Source organism: Phalacrocorax carbo, chromosome 8 (genome assembly GCF_963921805.1).
Source record: "Phalacrocorax carbo chromosome 8, bPhaCar2.1, whole genome shotgun sequence".
NCBI classification, from domain to species: domain Eukaryota; kingdom Metazoa; phylum Chordata; class Aves; order Suliformes; family Phalacrocoracidae; genus Phalacrocorax; species Phalacrocorax carbo.
Window position 1 is genome coordinate 21,190,697 of NC_087520.1, and position 22,082 is coordinate 21,212,778.

Below are 22,082 nucleotides of genomic sequence, written 5' to 3' on the forward strand. Positions count from 1 at the left end.
TTGGGTGTTATTTTTTGAATAAAAAGTGGTTACCACTGGGAAATGGACAGAATTTAACTGTGTGCATAAACTTTGCAGGAAGCTGTTATTTCCATTGTTTTACAGAGAACGGTATCAGCCAAGTGCAAGGGATTGCCTGACAGCATTGTGGCTGGCTCTCTTTTACAGGAGACCAGAAAATTAGGTTAGCAGGAAGTAGCCTTTAGCCTGACTCTGCAGCAATGCTTGGATGTGTGCTTTGAACTGTAGCAAAACATGTTATCTCTTATATCCTGGTCCCCTTCTCATGATACAAACACTTAATTGAAAGGCAGTATTCTTCAGGCAATAGATGAGGATGATTAAAAACTTAAACAAAAATGAGACTCTGAGTCATTACACAAAGCCTTTTACTGTCCATCTGGAAAAGTATCATGAGCATTTTCCCTCCTACAGAGTAAGACATAAGATGATTTAATTATTCATGTTGAAAAAATAATTTCCTTTCAAAGCATTAGAGGAACTGGGCCATTGTTGCCCATGCAGTTTTCTTATTAACTAATTTTAAACCTTATTGTGCAGTTTTCAGTCTGTTTAGTTGATTAAGAGCAGTTGAAGGATCAATTATTGACAAGATAATGTCAAAAAAGGTTTGTTATTTCCTGAACCATTGAGCACAAGTTTGGAGATGAAATAGTAATTTCTTTTCCTTGAACCCCATCTCTCTTGTTTGGCTGTGTTTTAGGTTTGGGTTTGTTTCTCTTTGGGTTGTTTTTGGTTTATTTTTAATTTAGAAGCTCTTTGTTTCTTATCTTAATTTTTTCCACGAAACTTGGGCTTTAGATGCATTTTCTGGCTTAACGTTAAGAGCTCATTTGTCTGCTGTTCTACCTCTTGAAGTTCTTTCTGTGGGCTAAGCTCAAAATTTGTAATTACCTTTTGAGAGTTATAAACCAGAGAGGCCAGAAACAAGTGTAGCTGAGATAGCAGTTAGTTTCTTTCAGGATCTATATGTTGTTGTTGGAAAGTGTCTAAGAAACAGTCACATAGTCAAAAACAATTAATTTTTTTTGGTGAAATGTCTAAATTTCTTGAATAAGATACTTTAAAACACCTGTGTTAGTCAGAACAACTCTCTGTCCTTCGCTGTGGAGACTATAGGATTGATGCTAAAATGAAAAAGGACTTTTGTTACAGTCTCTTTTTTACTCCAGGTAAAGATTTTATCTGAATGTGATATATGATAAAGTGATTCTGTGAAAGTATCTAAATCATTAAGTTCTAGCTGTTTTGCTGTGCCTTTTAAAAAGAAATCTAGTGATGTGCCACCACCCCCCATTTTATATTTTTGAAGCCCCACTAACCAGGAGGCCTGCCTTCCTAATGTCACTAGTCACCTTTGATATGTTTTTAATGTAACAGGGAAGAACATGCTTATGTTGAGAGATGCTGGAAAGATGTCCGAGTGGGGGATTTTGTGCAGCTGCAGTGTAACGAGACCATCCCAGCTGATATCCTACTGCTGTACTCCTCTGATCAGAACGGGATCTGTCACTTGGAAACTGCCAACCTTGATGGGGAGACCAACCTTAAACAACGACAAGTCATGATGGGGTTCTCCAGCCAGGTGAGTCTGCTGAAAAAGCAGCCCGTGCAGTGCAGTGTTAGTCTGGGCGCATTCCTACACCAGCTCCAGCCATGAAGTGCACCAGTTCCAAAGGGCTGGTTGTGCTGATACAGCTCTGAAAGCGTCTTGCTGTTGGAGCTAACACGCTGTACAGAAAGCAGCAGTTTGTCCTAAAAGATTTTTTTTTTTTAATTCTGGCACAGGGGTGGCTCTATAAAAAGGCTGACTATCTCAGGCAGTAGCTGTTTGCAGCAAACTGCATCAGCGCATGCTTAAGCAACAACACAGAGTATCACCGTTCAGGACTGCAGCAAATCTTTCCTGTGTATAAGCCATCCATACCCCACAGGTTGTCACAGGGCACAGCACTTCCCAAAGCAAAGCCACTACTACTGAGTGAATTATTTCTGCATAGAAATTGGAAGACAGCTCATAACCTCTCTTCCAAACTGGCTGCAGGCTTCCTTATGGGTTTTGCTTCCCAGTTGCAGCTGACATACCATTGCTCATTTGCTAAGCAGGTACACGTATGGCAGTTCAACTGGAAATTGTTCTAAGGCATGCTAAGTTGTAATGAAATAATGGAATCTTTTCTAGGAATATAATAAGCAATTGAATAGGAACTCAAGGTAAATTAAAATGCAGAAGGTAAGTAAAACTGATATGTTTGATATCAGTTTGATTGTTAGCAGAGATTCAGGTTGAATGCTTAAAATCACTACTTTTTTTCCATAGGCCATAAAATTTCCTTTTTACAAACACTTTACCAGTATATTCTCTTGATTCTTGTTTGAGAAACCTGAAGCAAACAAGAAAATATGTCTTAAGGAGAGTTGTTCTTGTTACATTTTGTGCTGGGTTTGGCTGGGGTAGAGTTAATTTTATCCACAGTAGCTAGTATGGGGCTGTGTTTTGGATTTGTGCTGGAAACAGTGTTGATAACCCAGGGATGTCTTCGGTCCTGCTGAGCAGGGCTTACACAGAGCCAAGGCCTTTCCTGCCCCTCACCCCACCCCACCCACGAGGGGCTGGGGGGCACAAGGGATTGGGAGGGGACACAGCCAGGACAGCTGACCCCAGCTGACCCAAGGGGTGTCCCACACCATATGGTGTCACGCTCAGCATATAGAGCTGGGGAAGAAGGAGGATGAAGGGGGATGTTTGGAGTGATGGCGTTTGTCTTCCCAAGTCACCGTTACGTGTGATGGAGCCCTGCTTTCCTGGAGACGGCTGAACGCCCGCCTGCCCGTGGGAAGGAGTGAATGGATTCCTTGTCTTGCTTTGCTGGTGTGCACAGCTGTTGCTTTCCCTATTAAACTATCTCCACCCATGAGTCTTCTCACTTTTACTCTTCTGATTCTCTCCCCCATCCCACCGCAGAGGAAGTGAGTGAGCAGCTGGGTGGGGCTGAGTTGCTGCTGGGGTCAAACCGTGACACATTTTTAAGTGTCTTTTCAAACACAGCAGGGCAGTTTTTCAAATAACACAGAACGCGTTTAAGGAGTTGTAGCATGTGAAGAGGAATATTTTGTTCCACTGGAATCACTCCAGCAGACAGGAAATCCAAAAGCCTCCCAGGTAATTCTAGGAATTACATCCATTTATTTAGCCATAGTAGCAGTGCCATTAGGAAGAACTTTTGGGTTATTGGTGGGTGCCAGTGAGCAACTAGATTTATTAAATAAAAGTGCTCCGTTTCCACGGCTAGTTATGGTAAGGTACGGTACTCCAGTGTTACTTGCTCTTTGTTCAAATAGAAATCACTCTGCAAGCACAATTAAGGGCTTTCTCAGGTTGTAGATGTCATAGTATACAGCATACATTTTTCAGTGCTTTCCAATGATTATTAGGGAGAGGGTTTTTTCCCTGAGAAACACTGAAAATTTTTAATATGTAGAGATTTAGCAAAAACAATAAAATGCTTACTTAAATAGAAATAAATGTTGCATTTTTGTCACATAGTCATCGTTTACACATTAGGTTTTATATTTTTGCTTTTAGAGGAAAACAGAGTGCTCTACTATCATACAAAATGCAAACTTTTGCCTCAGTCATTTTTATGAGGAAGTCTGTCTTTAAATCAGAAAATTCCTGCATGCCAAATTATGCTTCAGACTGACTATTCATGGTTATTTCCTTTAGACTTTGAGTTGTTGTTTAGATAAGCTGTATGCCCGGAAGTGTTTATACTTATGAAGTCTGGTTATACTGGCAGAGTGAAATGCAGGACTGACCATGGTGACAGCCAGTGCTCAGGAAGGTCTGAGCTTAAATAGTCAACAACTGTATTACCCCATTATTTTAATGTATTAGTGTAAACAAAATAGTGTGCTAAATATCAGATGTACAGGTTTTAGTGTGCCACCTTCTTCCTTGTTCTTTGAGCTTTCTTTAGTCGTGTGAATTATGTGCTGCATAATACTTACTCAGATTTAATTGTGTCTATAAAGTGTGACTCTTTAAGGAGGGAGGAAATATGTATGAACTGGGATTAGGTCTTTGGTTTAGGATATGCTTAGGAATATTGAATTCACCTACCTGTAAAAGACTGAGGAAGGATTTTTTTTTTTCCTTTCATGCCATTTTCTAACTTGAGTTTTCAAATGTAAAATTCTTGTCATCAAAAGAAAAAAAATTTGAGAAAAGCATCATCCTTCTCTATCCCTAATAGGAAGCTTATTAGGTTTCTTCATTAGTAATGACCCCTCCAGGTGCCTTTTGCATCTTCCTGTTCTCCTGCTGTACAAATATTTCTAATACAACCAAATATGTACTGATTTTCCTGTTGAGTTTACTGAGTTGAACAAGATTCAGTGAAGGTAAACGGTATCTCTTAAAAGAGATTCTAAAAATATTGAGCCACAAGGGTCAGAAGCTATACAAAATGCCCATATATTCATCAAGCTTTTTTATTTCTTCCAACCTTTTTTATTAGATCAGATTGTCTACTTGCTTGTACTTAGATATTATATATATTTTTTTAAAAAAATGTATTCCTCAGGGAAAAAGAAAAGAATAGGAGAGAGAAAATAGTGGAAGAATTAAAGCACAATGAACAAAAAATTGAGACTTGAGGACTGGCGGTGTAAAGAATTCCTCTTTCAGTCTGGCAAAGATTTTGTGAATTCCAATGATCTCTGGAAGTCTCTTGCTGTAGAAAAAGGGGTAGGGAGGCCCAGCAGAAGACTTGATTTCTAGCTTTTCTAATGGGAGGAGTTTGGATTAAAGTGAGTTTCCGTTCTTTTAAAGATTTTATGGCACAACAATAATGATTCTCTTTCCCATTTCTCACATCCTTTTTTTATTACATTTTCTTAATCTAAACTCAGTGTCTTGTGTTTTCAGTTAAGGAAAAGGCACCACTTACAGCAGTCAGGTACCTCTCATGCTATCTGCTTTCCAGACTGTCCAAAACCCAAGCCTGTTCCCTTGAACACAGGGGAAATCAAGCAAAATTGTGCGTCTTAGTTCAGCTCCAAGCAATTTTTGAGTGACCACTTAGCCTGAAAGTGCTTGTTTCTCCCACCAGTTTGGACTTTTCCAAGTCTTTTCCAAGTCTTTTCCAAGTCTCTTTTCCAAGCCTTCCCTCTTTTGGTTGTGTGTGTTTGTTCATTATGGGTTTGGAGGTGTTTTTTGCTATTAGTCTTGCGCTTAGTCTTATTTGAATGAGATACATTGATTCAAATGTGTTGGCTCTTATTTTATGATTATGCCATCCTGGCCAGTAATATAATTCTTGTAACATATTTCAAAGTCCTGAAAAAACCTGAAATTGTTTTTGTTTGAGCTTGCTTTTGGTCGAAGGCTGTTTTGGTTTCATAAATAATTCGAACTGTTTGTTACATTCATTTTAAATGAAGACGGATGTTTTCACTAATTGGCATCTGTGATGTCTTGTCCAATACACAGCATTATTTTTCACTTAATTTAAGCAGTTGTTAATCTAAGAGGTGAAATTCTCAGATCTTTACTCAGCCCCTCTGGAGCTTTGCTTCAGGCTGAATGAGCTAAACTCCCTCTGCCTCTCATTGCAGGCCAAGTGCTCCAGTCCCCAACTGATGGCCTATATTTAGCTGCTGTTATTGTTTAACATTTCAAGTACTCATTGTATTTGACACTCATTCTTAGTGTGTTTCCTCTTGCAGAATACTTTCTTTGAACCCGAATTTTTCCAAAGCACCATCATCTGTGAAGTGCCTAACAATGATCTCAATAAATTCAAAGGGTACATGTAAGTATTTGTTATCCATTAATGTGTTTCATATCTGAGCTTTAATATTCCTCTTGCAGGAACTGGATGAAAGGAATGCATTTTGCAGAAATTGATGGATGTCACTGTTATCTATTTCTGGATTCAGAAGTCAATATAAGATGTAGACTGGAATCTGTGCTTTGAGGCAAGGCAGGACCAAGGCTTGACACTGAATTTGCACTGTTCTCACAAGGTTTCAACTCTCTTCAGAATTCAGACATAAGCTTGTTTACCTCTGACCTGAGGGTTAGGCTAGGCTAGATTTTAAATCTAAATCCTTCCTAATGTTTAAAGATATTCAGCTGTATGGCTTTCGTTTCTTTATACTTATGGCCACAGGGAAAAGATATCCAGGACCTAACAAACAAATGTGATGTTCTTTTTACCACTAGAAAAAGCAAGCAAGCAAGAAAAATCCTACTGAATCAATGCATTAAACTAGTATTAAAAGTGCCTTTTTTTCTTTTTCCAGTGTAAACCTATACATGTGAGGAAAAAGCCATATCTTCTGCTCCTTATGTTCTTTCCTCATTAAGTAATGCTGGCACAGGCATAACAGGGAAATCTATACTAGCAAATTCAGCAGATTTAAGCCCATTCCCTAGCTACAAGGGCAATTTGTGTGGCATGGCTCACATCCTAAAATTCTCTTACCCTCTAGTACTGGGCAGCTGGTTCCCAAGGCCCTCTTCACAGCTGTTATTGGTCTATGCTGATTCCCACACCATACCAGAGTATTGTCCCAAATACCTGCTGCTCCAGACCGAATGCATCATGCCCCACGTTATGCAAATATTTAACTGTATGAATGTGCCAGCATCCCTGCCCATGGCCCAGCTTTGTTAAGTTTACTAGTAGCTAAACTAGGAGTTAATGTCTCTGCAAGAACACAGTGAGTGTGTTGCACCTGGAGTAGCTGCAGATGGCCAAATCCTCCAACATGAGTAAATCAGTGTTCTTCCCCATTAGCACTGATTTTGCTTAATCTGGTCCTGAGAATTTATGCTCTGTAAGAATGATGCCTTTAATAGCAATGCTATTTCTCCTCTACTGTGAGATCTTAAAAGGGAAAAAGAGGTCAAGTTTGTATTGATTGCTGGCTCTGGTTGCTGGCTTTGAGGACCACTGGGTATAATCTAAATTGAAGCAATCCTTCCAATTAGCCTGCTGTAATATGGCACAAGAGCACTGACATTATAGAAATGTAGGTGATATGTCACAAGAGAACACACACAAAAATACTCACCCAGGACTGGCTTCAAAATCTTCAAATCTCTCTTGATAGTCTGTAACAGAAATCTCTTTTGGAAATGCCTATTCTCTTACCTGCTTGGTGGAATATGGAATTAGCTGCCTTTCTCTCCCTGCCTCAGGGGCAGATGAAAGAATTTGCCAGTGAAAATTATTTACTAACAGTTAGTGGAGTTTCTGTCTTTGTTCTTTGAGCTATTTTGTAAACACAGATTACTGGGAGCAGGTTACATTTTTCTCCAGGAACCCTTAATAAATTATTGAGGCTCTATTGCCTTCCTGTAAAATGGTAGAAGTACTCCCTCTGCTAAAAATTATAAGAAAGAACTTAGTAGCATCCATCTGACATTCCTTCCCACAGCAAATTCTGCTCAAGGGGATGCAAGAAGGCTTCTATTAAATGAGTTCACCAAAGATGAATCTAGATTCCCAGAAAAACAGTTTTCTGACATTATTTTTTACAATTCTACCAGCTGTAGGCTGTTGGCACCTAAACCTTTTCACTTGTCTAGTTTGATGTCATGTAATCATGTGCAGCTGCACACAGACATAGGTCTGTACTTAGCTCTGAGGTAGCACCTAACTTTGCCCTTGATTTAAGTGATGCTGTAGTTTACTGGTAAATATCAAGTAGAAAGTAGCAAAAGATACATATCCTAGAAAAAAAAGTCTTTTCTTATGCTGATATTTGCATAACAAAACCAGATGGAGTGACTGAAGTGAAAAATCTCAGCTTTGGTAAGGTCTCAGGAGGAGCCTACCAGAGTATATAATAAAAACTGAGAGCAAAATTAGTTTTCTGCTTTCATTTTCAGAGGCAAGAAACAAATTGCCTGCCTGATGGAGCACTGACACCTTATAACCTCCATTAAGTTTTCATTGCTCTGTTCTGCTAGCAGAAGAATCTGGGGTGTGATAGGACATCTTCAGCCAGGATGAAAAGTCTTCCATCCAGTGTGAGAGTGAGGAAAAGACCCTCAGCCTAGAGACTGTTCAAACAAACGGAGGTTCACAAAGATGAGAAGTCCTTTAGTGGCTGAGAAAGAGACAGAGGCTCTTGCAGGGCTCAGGTGTATTCATCTGAACCTCTACCAGCAGGGGAACCCTGCTCAGCTTTCTAAAAGAATTTAATCCGAATGAAGTTGTATAAAGTATCTTGGCTTTATTTATAACATACTGAATCTGCCAGATAAGGTAGCAAGTGAAAGCTAACCTTGCTTCATATTGACATCATGATATGCACACCATGCACGTGGTCTTTAGGATACTTAGACTTCTCTGTAACTTCTTACTGGAGTCTTTACTGCAGCTGAGGGAAATACAAGTGAAATAGGGCCTTCACAGCTCCTTGATTTCGACTTGAAACTGGCATGCACATAAAAATTTTGTTTAATGCTATATTAGAACAGTAAAAGGCATTGCTTGATTTCATTTTCTTTCTTTTAGGGAGCAGCCAAATCATGAACGGGTTGGTTTTAACATTGAAAGTCTCTTGCTTCGTGGATGTACAATCAGAAATACTGAGGTTGCAATAGGAATTGTTATATATGCAGGTAATATGTACTTTCTATCTAGGTAAACACAGAATTTCTCTGTAAATATCCTTGAGTAAATATGTGTGGTCTAATATTGCACCAAAATTTGATATTTTGTTTTAAGAACTGGTTGTTCATGGGAAAATTACGTAACTTTTTGAAATAAAGGTATTACTTATCCATCTCCAAAGCCAGCAAGTCCTGCTCTTGGTCTCTGGCAAGTGACACTGTCCTTGTGCATGTCAAATACCTTGCTATCTTTGCAATCTCTTGCAAAAATATCTAGACAGGTAAAAAATTGCTAAGATGAGTTTAACTCTCAGCTCTGCAGCTCTTATTATAATACTAATTCCATTCAGCACAAAATCTACATGGCTGCCCTAAGGGAGGTCTCACTGGCTTCTCAGTGTAGAAACTGATGCAGCTGAAGATCTAGCCAGCAAAAAGAAAAATATTCACAAAGCTAAGTTGTGCCAGTGCCAGCACGTAGGAGGCAGCGAGAACAGCAGCTGGAGGGGACAGATGAGGCAGCAGCAGCACAGGTTTCTCCCGACATAGACATAGCGTGTCCATGCAACCATGAATTTCATGCAGCATAGATGTGAACCAAGCAAGACAGTGTCAGTGCCCAGACTAAATGCAGTAGTGCCAGGTTCAGGAGCAGGTCTGCTCATCTTTTACCTGTGGAGTGTTACCACTGCTTTTGCTCAGTGAACACGATTTATCACTGGCTTTGCCAGCTGTGCCCTATTCTGCTTCAGATAGAGTGTATCAGCTACCCTCTTTATTTGTAGATCAAATAAAAGTAAATTTAAACACAACAATTAATCCCATTATTGGTTATTTTTATCTTTCCAGTAATGTCACCTCTTTTGTGTCTAATCAGCAGCAAGGGGTTCAAGGGGTTCAACTTTGCAAGAGTCACTTATCTTAGATAAATCTCCATAATCCAGGTTATTTTACGTGACAACTGACTGCTTTATTTCACTCCTGCAGAAATGGATTTGAAATGACTATAGCTCCCATATGTTTCCAAAGTAGCCTTCATTTTGTGGGTCTTTCTTTGCCTGCCTTTCTGAATACCTGTAGGGGAATAGACAGGGATCGGCGACCGGAAGATTACGGGATGTGCCGGAAAGATAGACTCCTCCCCATAGGAGTGGCAGGAACAGGAACCGCAAGAGCTATATAAGCGTGTGACGCAGCTAAATAGACGGACATTTTGCATCCATCATATTGATGTCTGTGCATCACTGTCCCCAGGGTGGGTAGAGCCCTGTGTCCCGGAGGTATGCGGCCCAAGATAAGTTCTCCCGTAGAAGCATACAGCTACAAATACCACATGTAAGGATAGTGCCTACCAGACAGAGGAGGAGAACCAGAGCCAGCTCATCACTTGTTTTTTTGGAAGTAATTACTCTACAAAAAATCCTAAGGATCATCTTCTATAGAATTGGAATAACTTGTCTTCCCTTCTCCTGATAGAATTCCTATTTTTATTCCCTTTAGTCAAATTTCCCAGTATGTTCCTTTGACCACTAGCACAGATCCTAATGTGGATCTCTGTTACTGTTGCTTAAGCTGCTAGTAGCAAAGGTTGGAGTTTTAAAGTCATTCTCAAGATACGGTGTCTTTGATCTGAGTAAGTCTTCAATTAAGTTTCCAACTGACATCTTATTGTTAATGTCAGTATAAAAGTTTATTCTTTTTCTTCTAAAATTAGGCTCACTTGAGCCAGTATCAGCTTAATTTCTAGGGTTCTTTGACACTGATTATACTCTGGCTTTTAATCATGGTCTGTGACTTTTCCAGAAAAATCAAGAACAGTCACATAAGATGGCAGAGTCTCCATTTTTATAACTCTATTACTCCTCAAACTTACTTTCTAACAGAAGCCTTTGTGAAGAGTACAGCCACCACTTAATGTGATTGCTTAGCCTGTGCAGTTCTCATCTGACCCAAATATGGTTATACTTTTCATGACTACTCAAAGGATTCTACACAAAGCAATAGTGGTAATGCACAAAAACTTCATTGCAGAGTGACAGCCGACATAGTTTTCTCATTTTCATAGGACAGCAGCAAGAATTATATGCTTTTCAAATAATAAAGTACCAGAATTAAGTTTTAGATAAGCCCATCAGCGTCCATAAATAGAGAGACAAGGTACTAGTCGGGTGGTAGGTGAGGTGCTGTGTTGCACAGCGAAAGAAGGTGTGAGGATTAGAGGAGAACAAAGTAGCTTATTCCTCTCGTTTCTGATATTCTATTTCTTGCAAGGTGATAGCTGTATTACAGATGTGTCCTTTTCTTGTTGGTCAGCTGAAGTGGAAGGGAATGGTAGAGCTGATAGTTGGAAAGAGATCTCTTCCCATTTTCTTCCTGAAATAAATCCATCAACATTTCCTTGAGGATTTGCTGTGAGGGATTAGAGGTTTTTGTCATGTTTTGTTTTCATCATAAAACATTCCACTGAGCCTGACATAAAAGTGAGGAATAAGATTTGCACAGCTGCCGGAGGAACAGACATGCCGGCAGCAGTACCCTCTTCTTCTGTGTAGCTTAGTAGGTTAGAGCATTTGTTCACCAAAGGGAAGGCTTGGGTTTTTTTCTCAGTTCTGCCTGTATGGCAGTGAACATATATCTCCTGCTTCACAAGTTGTACCCTGAATACCTGACTGTGTGAAACAAGCGGGTACATACGTAAAAAAGAGTTGGAAAGGAAGGAGCACTGGTAGAATAAGGTGGTCCCACCGACATAGCTCCAGGTTGTGTAAATAATTACATATTCATTGGAACAGGAAGCCAAGAGTCTCAGCTCTCAGGTGAATGTCCTGAACATAAGGCTGGAGAGTAACTTTCTTGCTCTCTGCCTCAATTAATAATCTTTGATGTAAACCTGGAATGAATCCAGCAGGTGTGATTGAATCACACCTAACTTCCAGCTTTTGGTTCGAATCACTTCCCTAGAGAAAGTCAAAAGGTAGCTTGGAAAAACAGACCCTCACACACTTCATGCACATGCAAATGAAAACTAAATATGAGTCTGCAAGTCTGGATTTTCAGAGAAAAGGACTGTAGGAATAAACATAAAAGCTACCATTTAATATAGCAACAGATGGTACCCAGATATCTCAACTGTGGAACCACAGTTTAGATAACATTAATAGAATAGAAAAAGCAATTTCTTCTTGTCTTCTTACAGCACTCCTCTTTTCCATTACAAATATGCCAGCTCAATTCTAATTCAGGAAGTTTTAAGGGTTTGGAGGGTTTTTTATTTCTTGTCCTACTGTTTTGTTAGCACTTTACAACCACATAGTGAAAAACTAAGTAACTTTAGTGTCTTTCACTGCAGGATCTGACATGTTGGATTTTATTTAAGTTAATACAAGAAATGTGCCTAGTGGCTTCTAAATAGCTGTCGAAAAATATTCAAATATAGGTTTCGGTAATCTGTATAGCACCTAATCAAGTTGTTTGTAAAATTTGAAATATAATATTATAGGTATTTTCCTTTAAATATCAAGGACATTTGGCTTTTGAATATTTATAAAAACCTTGTGATCCTGCCGAATCTGCTGTCTTTGGGAAAGTAAAATGTATATAACAGATGAAATCTCTAATGTAATGGAGGTCTTTCATAAACCTGTATATTTAGTCTCTGAAATATTCTGCTATTCAGTCAAATGAGAATATGGGCAGTAAAATTACTGAATGAAACTAGAGGCAAATTAACATTACCCATGAGCATCCTGCTCTCATTTTGTGAGAGAAATACTTAAAAAAAACCCCAAAAACCTACAAAAAACACATAAGCATGATGATACCCATTTATGTTTTGAAGGACATGAAACTAAGGCCATGCTAAATAACAATGGTCCTCGTTACAAGCGCAGCAAGATAGAGCGACGGATCAACATGGATATTTTCTTATGTGTGGGACTCCTGTTCGTGATGTGTCTTGTTGGAGCCATAGGTATGAAGCACTGACAAAAATCTTCTGTTTCATTGCTTTTTTTCTAAACAATGGTTAAAATTGATCTTATAGACGTGAGTGATATCAGATCTAGAGCTGAGTGCTCTTGGGGTCTTTAGGCTCTTTAGGTTTTCCAATAGACAAGTTAAAATAGCAAATGTGAGCTGTTTGGATAGAAAAAAACTCAGCCATGGCTATAAATATTTCAGATAAGGCCCATCTCCACTGTAGTAAAGTGCACGTAAAGCAAGCAAGTGAAAGCCATTGGGTTAATGCATTATAGGAATCAGTACTTGCTAACTGAGGTGTGCTTCTTGAGTAGACGTTTGTTCCTTGCACATAACAACAAAAGTAAAATGATGCAGCTTTACCTTCATTTCAGTAACATCTTCCTCTGTTCAGGGGTGATGTCAGCCCAGAACACCTGATTTGTAACTCATGAGAATCATATGACTAATTCAGCCAGTTTACAACCTCCACAGCTACCTTCCTTCTCAAAAGCCCCTTTACAGGAGGCTGTGAGATGGGTTAATTGCTGAGGCAGGAACAGACTGCCTAAGAGGGCCTTGCAGCACCTCCCTTCATGTGAGCACGCTTGAATGTGGTAACCAGGGTTAGCTGACTAGAGTTTGCTAGATTGCTAACCTCAGAAACACCACCTTCACTGCACCTATTTACCTTCCAGCTCTGACTGCGACCTGTCCCAGGCAGGTCAGGTTTAACAGCATCTCCTAACCCCTAGGAAAGGGCCAAATTTGTAGCCCACTGACTTTTGAATGGGTCACTACTTTAAAGAGATAACAGAGGCTCCCATGAGCGCTTTGTGTCCAAAGCCCCCTTTCTTTTTAATTGATTCCATCTGGGTAATAACTTGCTTAGTACTACTGCTCTGAATTAGTTTTGTAGCAACAAAGTCAAATGATGTGGCCCTGTCAAGTTTTCCTGAACCTGCCCTGTGACACACCAGCCAGGCATCGGTGTAATACCATTTAAGTGAGGGCCAGCCAAAAAGATGAACAATTGAACTGGCTTAATCGCTTTTTTAATTTTGCTGCTTCATGTTGCAGTGGGCTTTTTTGGCACAGAAACGGGATTTCAGTTTGACAACTGAGCTCTGTGTGAGGGATAGAGAGAGACTCTATTTTCACTATTCCCTGGCTTCTGTCATGTAGATTTAAAGACTTGTCTTTGTCTGCTGTGTAGGGATCCTTGAGTAATAAAGTCCTTGGGGTTTAAGTGGTCTCAGATGAAAAAATCAGCATTTAAAAAACAATTTACCTACAATGGTTAAAAAAAATTAACATGTTCATAGTCTAAGTGAAACATATAAAACAGTAACAAGTCCATTAGCTTTCACCCTCTCAAAATGTCCCATAGCTCTACCATGAGTGGTTGCTTTGCAACCTTGCCTGAATGTAGGGTTCTAGGAAGAAATATCATGGGTGGATCAGTTACCAGTATTTTTCTTGTACACAGTGAAAAATTGGGGTAAGAAGTGGCTTGTAGAGCATAGTTGTCCTTGTTCATACGTGACTGTGGTCTCCAGCAGCCAGAAAGTATTGCTGAAATAATTTGAATTCCTTTGGCAGCATTTTAGTAGGCAGATGCTGCGAAGCAACGGCTTGCTTAATTGGTGCTAATAGAAGTTTATCAGAGCTGGATACGAGAAGTGGGCTAATAGAGGTTTTTGGCAGGTAAAAGGCATCTGAAACTGAGTTGCTTGTCCTAGCTCTGTGTGAAGTTTCTGATGCTGTAAATTTAGTAACATACTTGAGCAAAATTTTTCAGTAAGGGCAGTATGAAAGGTGGTAAAGTAATTGTGATGGGATATTCGTAAGTCCTGAACCGGAGGCTTCCTTGTAGTAGTATGATGATATCTACTGATATTTAAGACACAGGGGAAGAAGCAGTTTTGAGGTATGACTTAATTGAGGGGAACGTAAAAATAAGCTGCTTAGACTGAATTATAGGGGGTTTGTCAACTCTAACAAAGACAGATGGAAATCAAGAATGGTCAGGAAGGATAAGAAAGATTTCAGTTTGTCTGTATAAAGGCTATAAGGCTTCTTTCTATTAGAAAGAGGAATGGGATTCTTCAGCACTGAGGATTTTTGAAGATAGGTGGTAGAGATGGAGCCCTCCAGCAGCAAGACACAGGGCTGAGGCAGTCCTATGCAGCAAGACATAGGCCAGCAAGACAGTTCGGGCAGACCTAAGAGCCCTGGGAGACAGCTGCTAAAGGAGAGGTGACTAAAAATATCCATGACCGCTCCTTTCTTACTAGCATATCAGTTATATACGTGTGCTACAGAGCTCTGCATATACTTTGCATTCTCTAATAGATTTACAGCATTGCTTGGGGACTTGCTTTGGAAATGTTCTCTCTTTTTAATTATCACAGCTGTCCATATCGGCAAATTTCAGAAGCTTTGTCAATCACCTTCTTGCTCAGTGTATTTCAATATTGTATATAATTCCTACAGGGCATGGCATTTGGACTGGGAACTTCTCAGAGCATCCATCTTATGATGTCCCAGATGAAAATGGCAATTTTCTGTCTCCGGTTCTTGCCGGTTTCTACATGTTCTTGACAATGATAATCCTGTTGCAGGTAAAAGTCAAAAACCTCTCTGTTACCTCCAAGGAAGAAGCTATTCAAAACTGTGTATAATCACTAATGAACAATTAATATCAAATAATAGCTGTGCAGTACCTTCTTAATCCTATTTGAAAATTTTGCTAGGAGTGTTTCAAATCAACGAAGTATGAAATAATATATCAACTTTTTGCATTATTTTCTAACTGCAGATTTTTCATTCTTGCTGTTGAAACCCCGCAAGGATATAGATAGGAAGGAAGTGTATTATACCTTTAAATAACTCCAGAATTTCTAGCATATGCAATGAAGAGGTTGTTAACATCCACATGTCAGCTATTTTTTTTTTTCTGCCTAAGTCCAAAACTCCAAAATAAGAATGTAACTTAATATCTCAGGAAAACAGTGAAACAAAAATTGTCATTTTTGCCAGTGGGGAATAATAACTAGGTATGGTGCAGCTGGTTTAGGAAAGAAGCTGAATTAGAAGTAGGATGCTCATCTATCTGAGTCTGATTAAGGCTAATCGGGAGAGAACATTTTATGGGATGGGGGAAAAGAAATCACATTTGTTTTTCAGATTTCTTGGTGTAACTGCTGAGACTTAGGTGGACAGAATTTCTTTAATATAAGTGAAATGTGAAGATAACTTTCAGAGCTGCTCAGAGATTCCTTAGGGGGATTATTCTTCATTACTGAAACAGAGCATTTGTGCATCTTAAGAATTCATTATTATTTCGGGTCAGGGAAGCTAGTGGGTGGGAAGCAATTGCTTGTGAAACTTTTTTACACTAAGAGTTAGTCTGTGCTAGTGCACCCATTCGGAATTTCAGGAGGGTAAGAGCAAATATGCTCCTCAGTCCAGAAAATGTTCTTTGTAAGAGCATCTTCTGAAAGACCCAGGAATCTTGTCTTAAATTTGCCACTTAAATTTGTCCCTGTTTATCCATTGCTGTGGTGTGCCAGTTTCCCCCCCCGAACTATTATTGTTCAGTCCTATAATATGTCTCTAGAAGAACTTTTTCTCTGAAAATTGTTAGTATACCTGTGCCAGGACATTGCTGACAGAAAGCAATAAGACGCGCCTCACCCCTCACTGAGAACTTAATCTCTCTTTCAGGTTTTAATCCCCATTTCTCTTTATGTGTCCATTGAGCTAGTAAAGTTAGGCCAAATCTTCTTAATTCACAATGACATTGACCTGTATGATGAAGAAGCAGATTTGACCATACAATGCCGCGCCCTAAATATTACTGAAGATCTTGGACAAATCCAGTATATTTTCTCAGACAAAACAGGGACACTAACAGAAAACAAAATGGTATTCCGACGCTGTACTGTCGATGGAATTGAGTTTTCACATCAGGAAAATGGTGAGACACACTTTTTTATACTTGCTTTTCTCTCTGAGCAACTAAACATTATTAATTTAAATATTAATATTTAAATCTACTGAGCCCTCTGACTCGATGTAGAGCTTTGTGGATTTGTCTCCATTTTGTGAGAGACCCCTGTTATGGTTATGAAGATTCATGAAAGTGAAGGTGTTTTAAATGATTCAGAAGCCAAATGGGAAATGTTTTCAGGTTCACTCTGCAGGCATCTCAGGCTTTGCCATGCATTCAATACCCACTCAAGAGTGCAAAGAGAACATTTTCCCTTTCATTTCTAAATGAATGCCAGCCAACTTTTTATAAGCTCACTAGCGGAGCTTAGCTAGTAACTAAACTCAGTGGGTCCAAAGGTAATTACCGTAGTCTTCTGTGTGATATGAAAGGTATAGCTACACACTTTCTTGGGTCGACCCTAGCTGCGGTCTGGATCTGAAATCTCTTGACATTCGGTGCTCTGAACCTGGGGGTTTGATTCAGGCCCATTCTTGGTCACTACTTTCTCTCTCTGCATAGTGCGAAGGATTTTATTAAGCTGGCAAGCAGCTGCCAAAAAGATGTTTGTGGTCTGTGAATGAAAACATTAGCAAATCTGTGAATTACCGCATTTCACTCTCCAGATCCAGTCAACAACAAAGTGCAGCTAAAGAGACCAAGCATTACCAGAAGTCCATAAAAGTGACTTATCACTTTGCAAACACATTTTTGTTTTCTTGCCATAATAAACATTGGAGAGTGGGAGTTGCCAGACACTGAAGTGGATAGGAAAGGTTTTCTGGTACTGGCTTTTGAGATATTTTGGCTTTGGTTTAGTTTGTTTGGTTTTTTAACCAGCTAAGGAATTCCTCTTGAGCAATGGAAAAACCAGAATAAGGGGTAAGGTTTTCGTTTCTCTTTTTACAGCCAAGCGCCTGGAAACCCACAAAGAGTTGGATTTAGCTGACGAGGACTTTGCAAAACTTCAACGCTTCACTCTTCCTCCCACTAATATTGAGAGACCAGCCACTTATAAGCAGAGGACCATGAGACCTTTAAGGAGGTGCCAGAGTGCTAGAGCTCATTTTCAGGGGCATACAAGGAACAGGTCACTCGGTCGTCGGGACAGCAACCAGTCTCAGGTGGCATTCAGCAGTACCATTGTGAGTATGAGCAGACTGAGCTAACACATTTTAAGGAGTCCTTCTCTTACATTTTGGGTTGGGAAGCCAACAGGTGGACAGGAGAAATCCAAGCCCTGATGGAGCTGAGAGGGGGAAGAGGAAGACAAAGCACTGGGGTCTGTGCTTAGAGCGTGCAGGCTGCAGTTGGAGGGGAGCTAGGTAAGGGTTTGGATATCTGGGTCCTTGTATCAAAGACTCCAGCAGAAGAGTGGGGGCACACAGGTGAGTTTTTGTGATGGTTAACTGATGGGAGGAGGAGGCATGAATTTGGGGTCCAAGGATTGAGGCTGTGGTTCCTCACAGAAAGAGGCACTTTGCACAAAGGGGAATGAGCTTTTTGTATTGTTCTGGTACACTAAAATGCCAGGGAAAGTGAGGTGGGGATTCTGGGCTGGGATCATGCAAGAGGAGCTAGAGGCATGAGCCTAAGGCTTAGCTTTTCAGAAACAGGAACTGCAGGTCCTCCTACAAGATGATGGTCAGGTAGAGGGTATGGGTTTGAAGTCTCAGTTTGATTATAGCTCAGAAAGCCAAAAACTACTTCTGCTATTAACACTGCAACATACCATCTCTGTTAAACAAAGCTCAGCCACCCCTGCACTGTGCATGCAAAACTGCCAAACAGTGCCCTTGAGAGCAGTTCTAGCAGTTGTTAGTGTGTCAAGAGATAAATGTTGCATTTCTCAAGGAAAAAAAAAAAAAGCAGCACTTCTCACAAAGATAATATAATTTAAGCCAAAAAGGCTTATCAGAATAAGGTCTTAAACCCTGTAAGATCCTGAACTCTGCAAGATGCTGAAGAGCCTTGTCCCCCATCAGTAGCTAGGTGGCTTCTGCCTCACCTCAACTGCTGGCTTGAAAGTACATGTCTTCATTGCAATTCTAGGAAAATCTTAGACTCAGCTTAATTTTAGATCTGAAACTTCCCAAAATCTAACACAGCCTAATAGAGTCAGACTATTCTTTTCTCCTTGAAAGTTTTTTAACAGAAAGGCTTTTATGGACTCTAGGAGAAGGTCGAACACTTTCAAAATTAAAATTCCAGTTAAAATTAAATGCCTGGAAAACCCTTCCAAATCTTGCTTTAAAAAAAAAAATAAAATCTAATAAATAGAGAATTCTCAGAACTTTATTTTCTGCAGTTGTTGTTCTTGGCAAAGTAGTTTAAGTGCATTATAAGATCCTACTTACTTCATTCAGTTCCTCTGTCATGTAGTATATATCAGTCAGTACTCCTCCTGCTCTTGGAATACGGGGGGTTTGTCAGTTGTTATCCTAGCATTTTCCAGCCCAGTCCTCATGGGATGTTAAGAACCTCTCTGTGGGTTCTTGATAACTCATGGGTCATGACTTTTGAAGTGTGATAAAGGAATTTCTTGCCAGTGTATTTCCCTAGTTATGTTTTTTACCGCCAGGCCTCTTAGCTTTCTTCTATAAATAAACTGCCATGTTATTTTTTCTTCCCACTGCAAAAGCAATATCTGAGGAACTGGTATCACACATCTCCTTTGTAGAGGAAGATTAAGCTGCTGTCATGGAAATAACCAGCCTCAGCTGCTAATAGGTGTCGCTTTATCTGGATAAATCATTTAACCTCTATGACAAATAGGAAGATGTAGTAAAAAATGGAGATGCTTAGGTATTGCCCAGAGGCTGTCCTGTATGTTGATATCCTTCAAAGGATGCATAGTAGTATCTTTCTTTACCAGCTGAGCCCATTCCCTATTAATAAAATGGGGACAGTAAAATTGTCTGTGTCTCTCTGGTTCCTGCCCCTTGGAACTTACATAACCTTGTCTGATGCATTTGTACTTTGCTACAGATCTGGAGTGTCTTGAGTACTCCAGTTATACAGATAGTCTTGTGGGCCTGAGTGCATCTCAGTAGTCAAAGTTTCTCATGAAAAATTAATCTTTGAGCAATGTACGACACAAAGATTGCTATTTGACTTGATTAATTTAAGGCTTGCAGAACCCTTCTGGATAAATGGCTCTGTTAAAATAAAAGTATTGAAGAATTTAGTGGCAGTCAGTTATTGTCAAACATAGTCCTCATTACAAAATCGTGAGACTTGGCTTCTTCAGATCAACAAAATGCAAAAGGAAAAAAAAACTTCTTTAGATAATAAACAAAGTAAAGTCCAAAGGCCAGTAGCTGGCATTGTGAAAGTTGTTGTTGGCTTTTTTCTTAATATATGTCAAGTTTCCAAGGATTGATGTGCCAGCTGCATGAAACTACTCATGAAAACTGGTAGCCTCAGGTAATAGTAAAATTGAAGAACTTTGCACTGTTGAGAAGACACAGTGGTTTTTGGTTAAGGGTTATCACAGCATCTGTTATGAGCACCTGCTTGTCAGACCCGATGCCAATAAAAGCATTTTCAAGAAGAGGGCTGTTAATGTAATATGATCCTACAAAATGTAAAGAGTTTAACTGGAAAGTAACTGTACCAAACAAAAGATAATAATTTGCAAATGTCAAATTTATCTGTGAACAGTTTTCAAAGGCAAATTTTCTACACAGTGATCACAAAATTTACTTACTTCCAATCAGCCCTACATGAATCGGTGATAAGCAGGTCGCATATGGTGTTTTAGCACTGGAACAGGATGCCCAGAGAGGTGTGGAGTCTCCTTCTCTGCAAGTATTCAAACCCCACCTGGATGCGTTCCTGCACGCCCTGCTCTAGGTGTCCCTGCTCAAGCAGGGGGGTTGGACAAGATGATCTCCAGAGGTCCCTTCCAACTCCTACCATTCTGTGATTCTGTGATTTTAAGTGCATTCATGCAATTTGTAATTGATTGTGCCTGCCAATAAGCATGTTTGAACTTTGTCTCAGTATTCTGAGCGGCTCTGCAATTAGGAAGCTCTGCAGCTACAGAATGTGTTTCAGCTTGCCTGTTTGTGAGAGTGTTCTCTGCTTGACAAGTTTTGATGTTTTGCTGAAATCCAAGAAGCTTTTATCAATTAACATGTTCATCTCAGAGCATCTCTTGGATAGAGATGAGGTTGATGGGTTTTTCATGGCATTTGATAAGGTTAATTAAACTGGAGCCTGTGGATCCTAGAAGAATAACTAAATAGCATTGGTTGTCTTTTCTGGAGTAAAAGTAATGTAGGTATGATGCAGACCCTAACTCCTAGGGCTTACGCTCTAGTTTTGCCCTTTCCAATATTTTTGCCCATAGTCTTCATGATCCATGGTAGTTTGTGGAGCCTCCTTATGTACAGTTCATGCAGTTCATTGGAAATGATGAATCCTATGTCCAGTTACAGCTTCCAAAAATTCAGTGGCAAAGTCTATTGAGTGGGAAGCAGATTGACCAGGCCTGGAAAATGGAAAAGCAAATTCTTAGCTTATTGTCAGCAACCACATCTCTTGATAACCTTACTAAACATAAAGAGATAGAGATCCCCCTATTAACAGTTACACTTGGAAAATTAGAGACTGAGCTGAACAGATCTGTTTGAACACAAATTCAAGCTATTCCAAAAACTTATAACTGTGATTTTCTGCCAAGTCTATAGTGCTTATATTGATACCATAAAAATGTGCAAAGTCTGTGTATGTCTTAGGCTTTATGTGGAACGGAAAGGAAGAAAGAACAGTGTAGTCTTTACTTCAGAAATCTCCCAGGATAAATACAGTGACTGATTTATTCTTTTCATAAACATTTATGAGAAATCCAGAGGGAGACAGGCGTCATGGAATGGTTGAGGTGGGAAGGGACCTCCAGAGGTCGTCTGGTCCAAGTGCACCACTCACCTACAGCCAGTTACCCAGGACCGTGACCCGAGGGCTTTTTAATATCTCTGAGGGTGGTGGCTCAACAACCTCTCTGGGCAACCTGTGGCAGTGCTCTGTCACCCTCACAGTGAGGGTGATGTTCAGAGGGATCTTTCTGTGTTTCAGTTTGTACCCATTGCCTCTTGTCCTGTCACTGGACACCACTGAAAGAGCCTGGCTCTGTCCTTTTTGCAACTCCATTCAGGTATTTATATACATTAAGAAGATCCTCCCTCAGTTTTCTCTTGTCTGAGATACGCAGCTGTGGCTCTCTCAGACTTTCCTCATGTGAGAGATGCTCCAGTCCCTTAATTATATTTGTAGCCCGTCATTGGACTTTCTCCAGTATGTCCATGTCTCTCTTGTACTGAGGAGCCCAGAACTGGACACAGTACTCCAGGTGTGGTCTCACCAGTGCTGAGCAGAAGGGTAGGATCACCTCCATTGACCTGATCGTGACCACCCCCTGGGCCTGGCCATTCAGCCAGTTTTCAGTCCCCCTCACTGCCTGCTTATCAACAGCTT

The 22,082-nt window shown here is 40.0% G+C and overlaps 1 protein-coding gene across 1 annotated transcript in view; it reads left to right on the plus strand.

Moving 5' to 3' along the window:
* The window catches only part of ATP10B (ATPase phospholipid transporting 10B (putative)), a 56,409-nt gene that overhangs the window by 12,775 nt on the left and 21,552 nt on the right, over positions 1–22,082 (plus strand). The window contains exons 3-9 of the mRNA XM_064458167.1: positions 1,402–1,606; positions 5,752–5,837; positions 8,556–8,662; positions 12,492–12,623; positions 15,107–15,234; positions 16,340–16,592; positions 17,514–17,749. Of these exons, the coding sequence (XP_064314237.1) occupies positions 1,402–1,606; positions 5,752–5,837; positions 8,556–8,662; positions 12,492–12,623; positions 15,107–15,234; positions 16,340–16,592; positions 17,514–17,749 (1,147 nt within the window). The remainder of the gene's footprint in view (positions 1–1,401; positions 1,607–5,751; positions 5,838–8,555; positions 8,663–12,491; positions 12,624–15,106; positions 15,235–16,339; positions 16,593–17,513; positions 17,750–22,082) is intronic.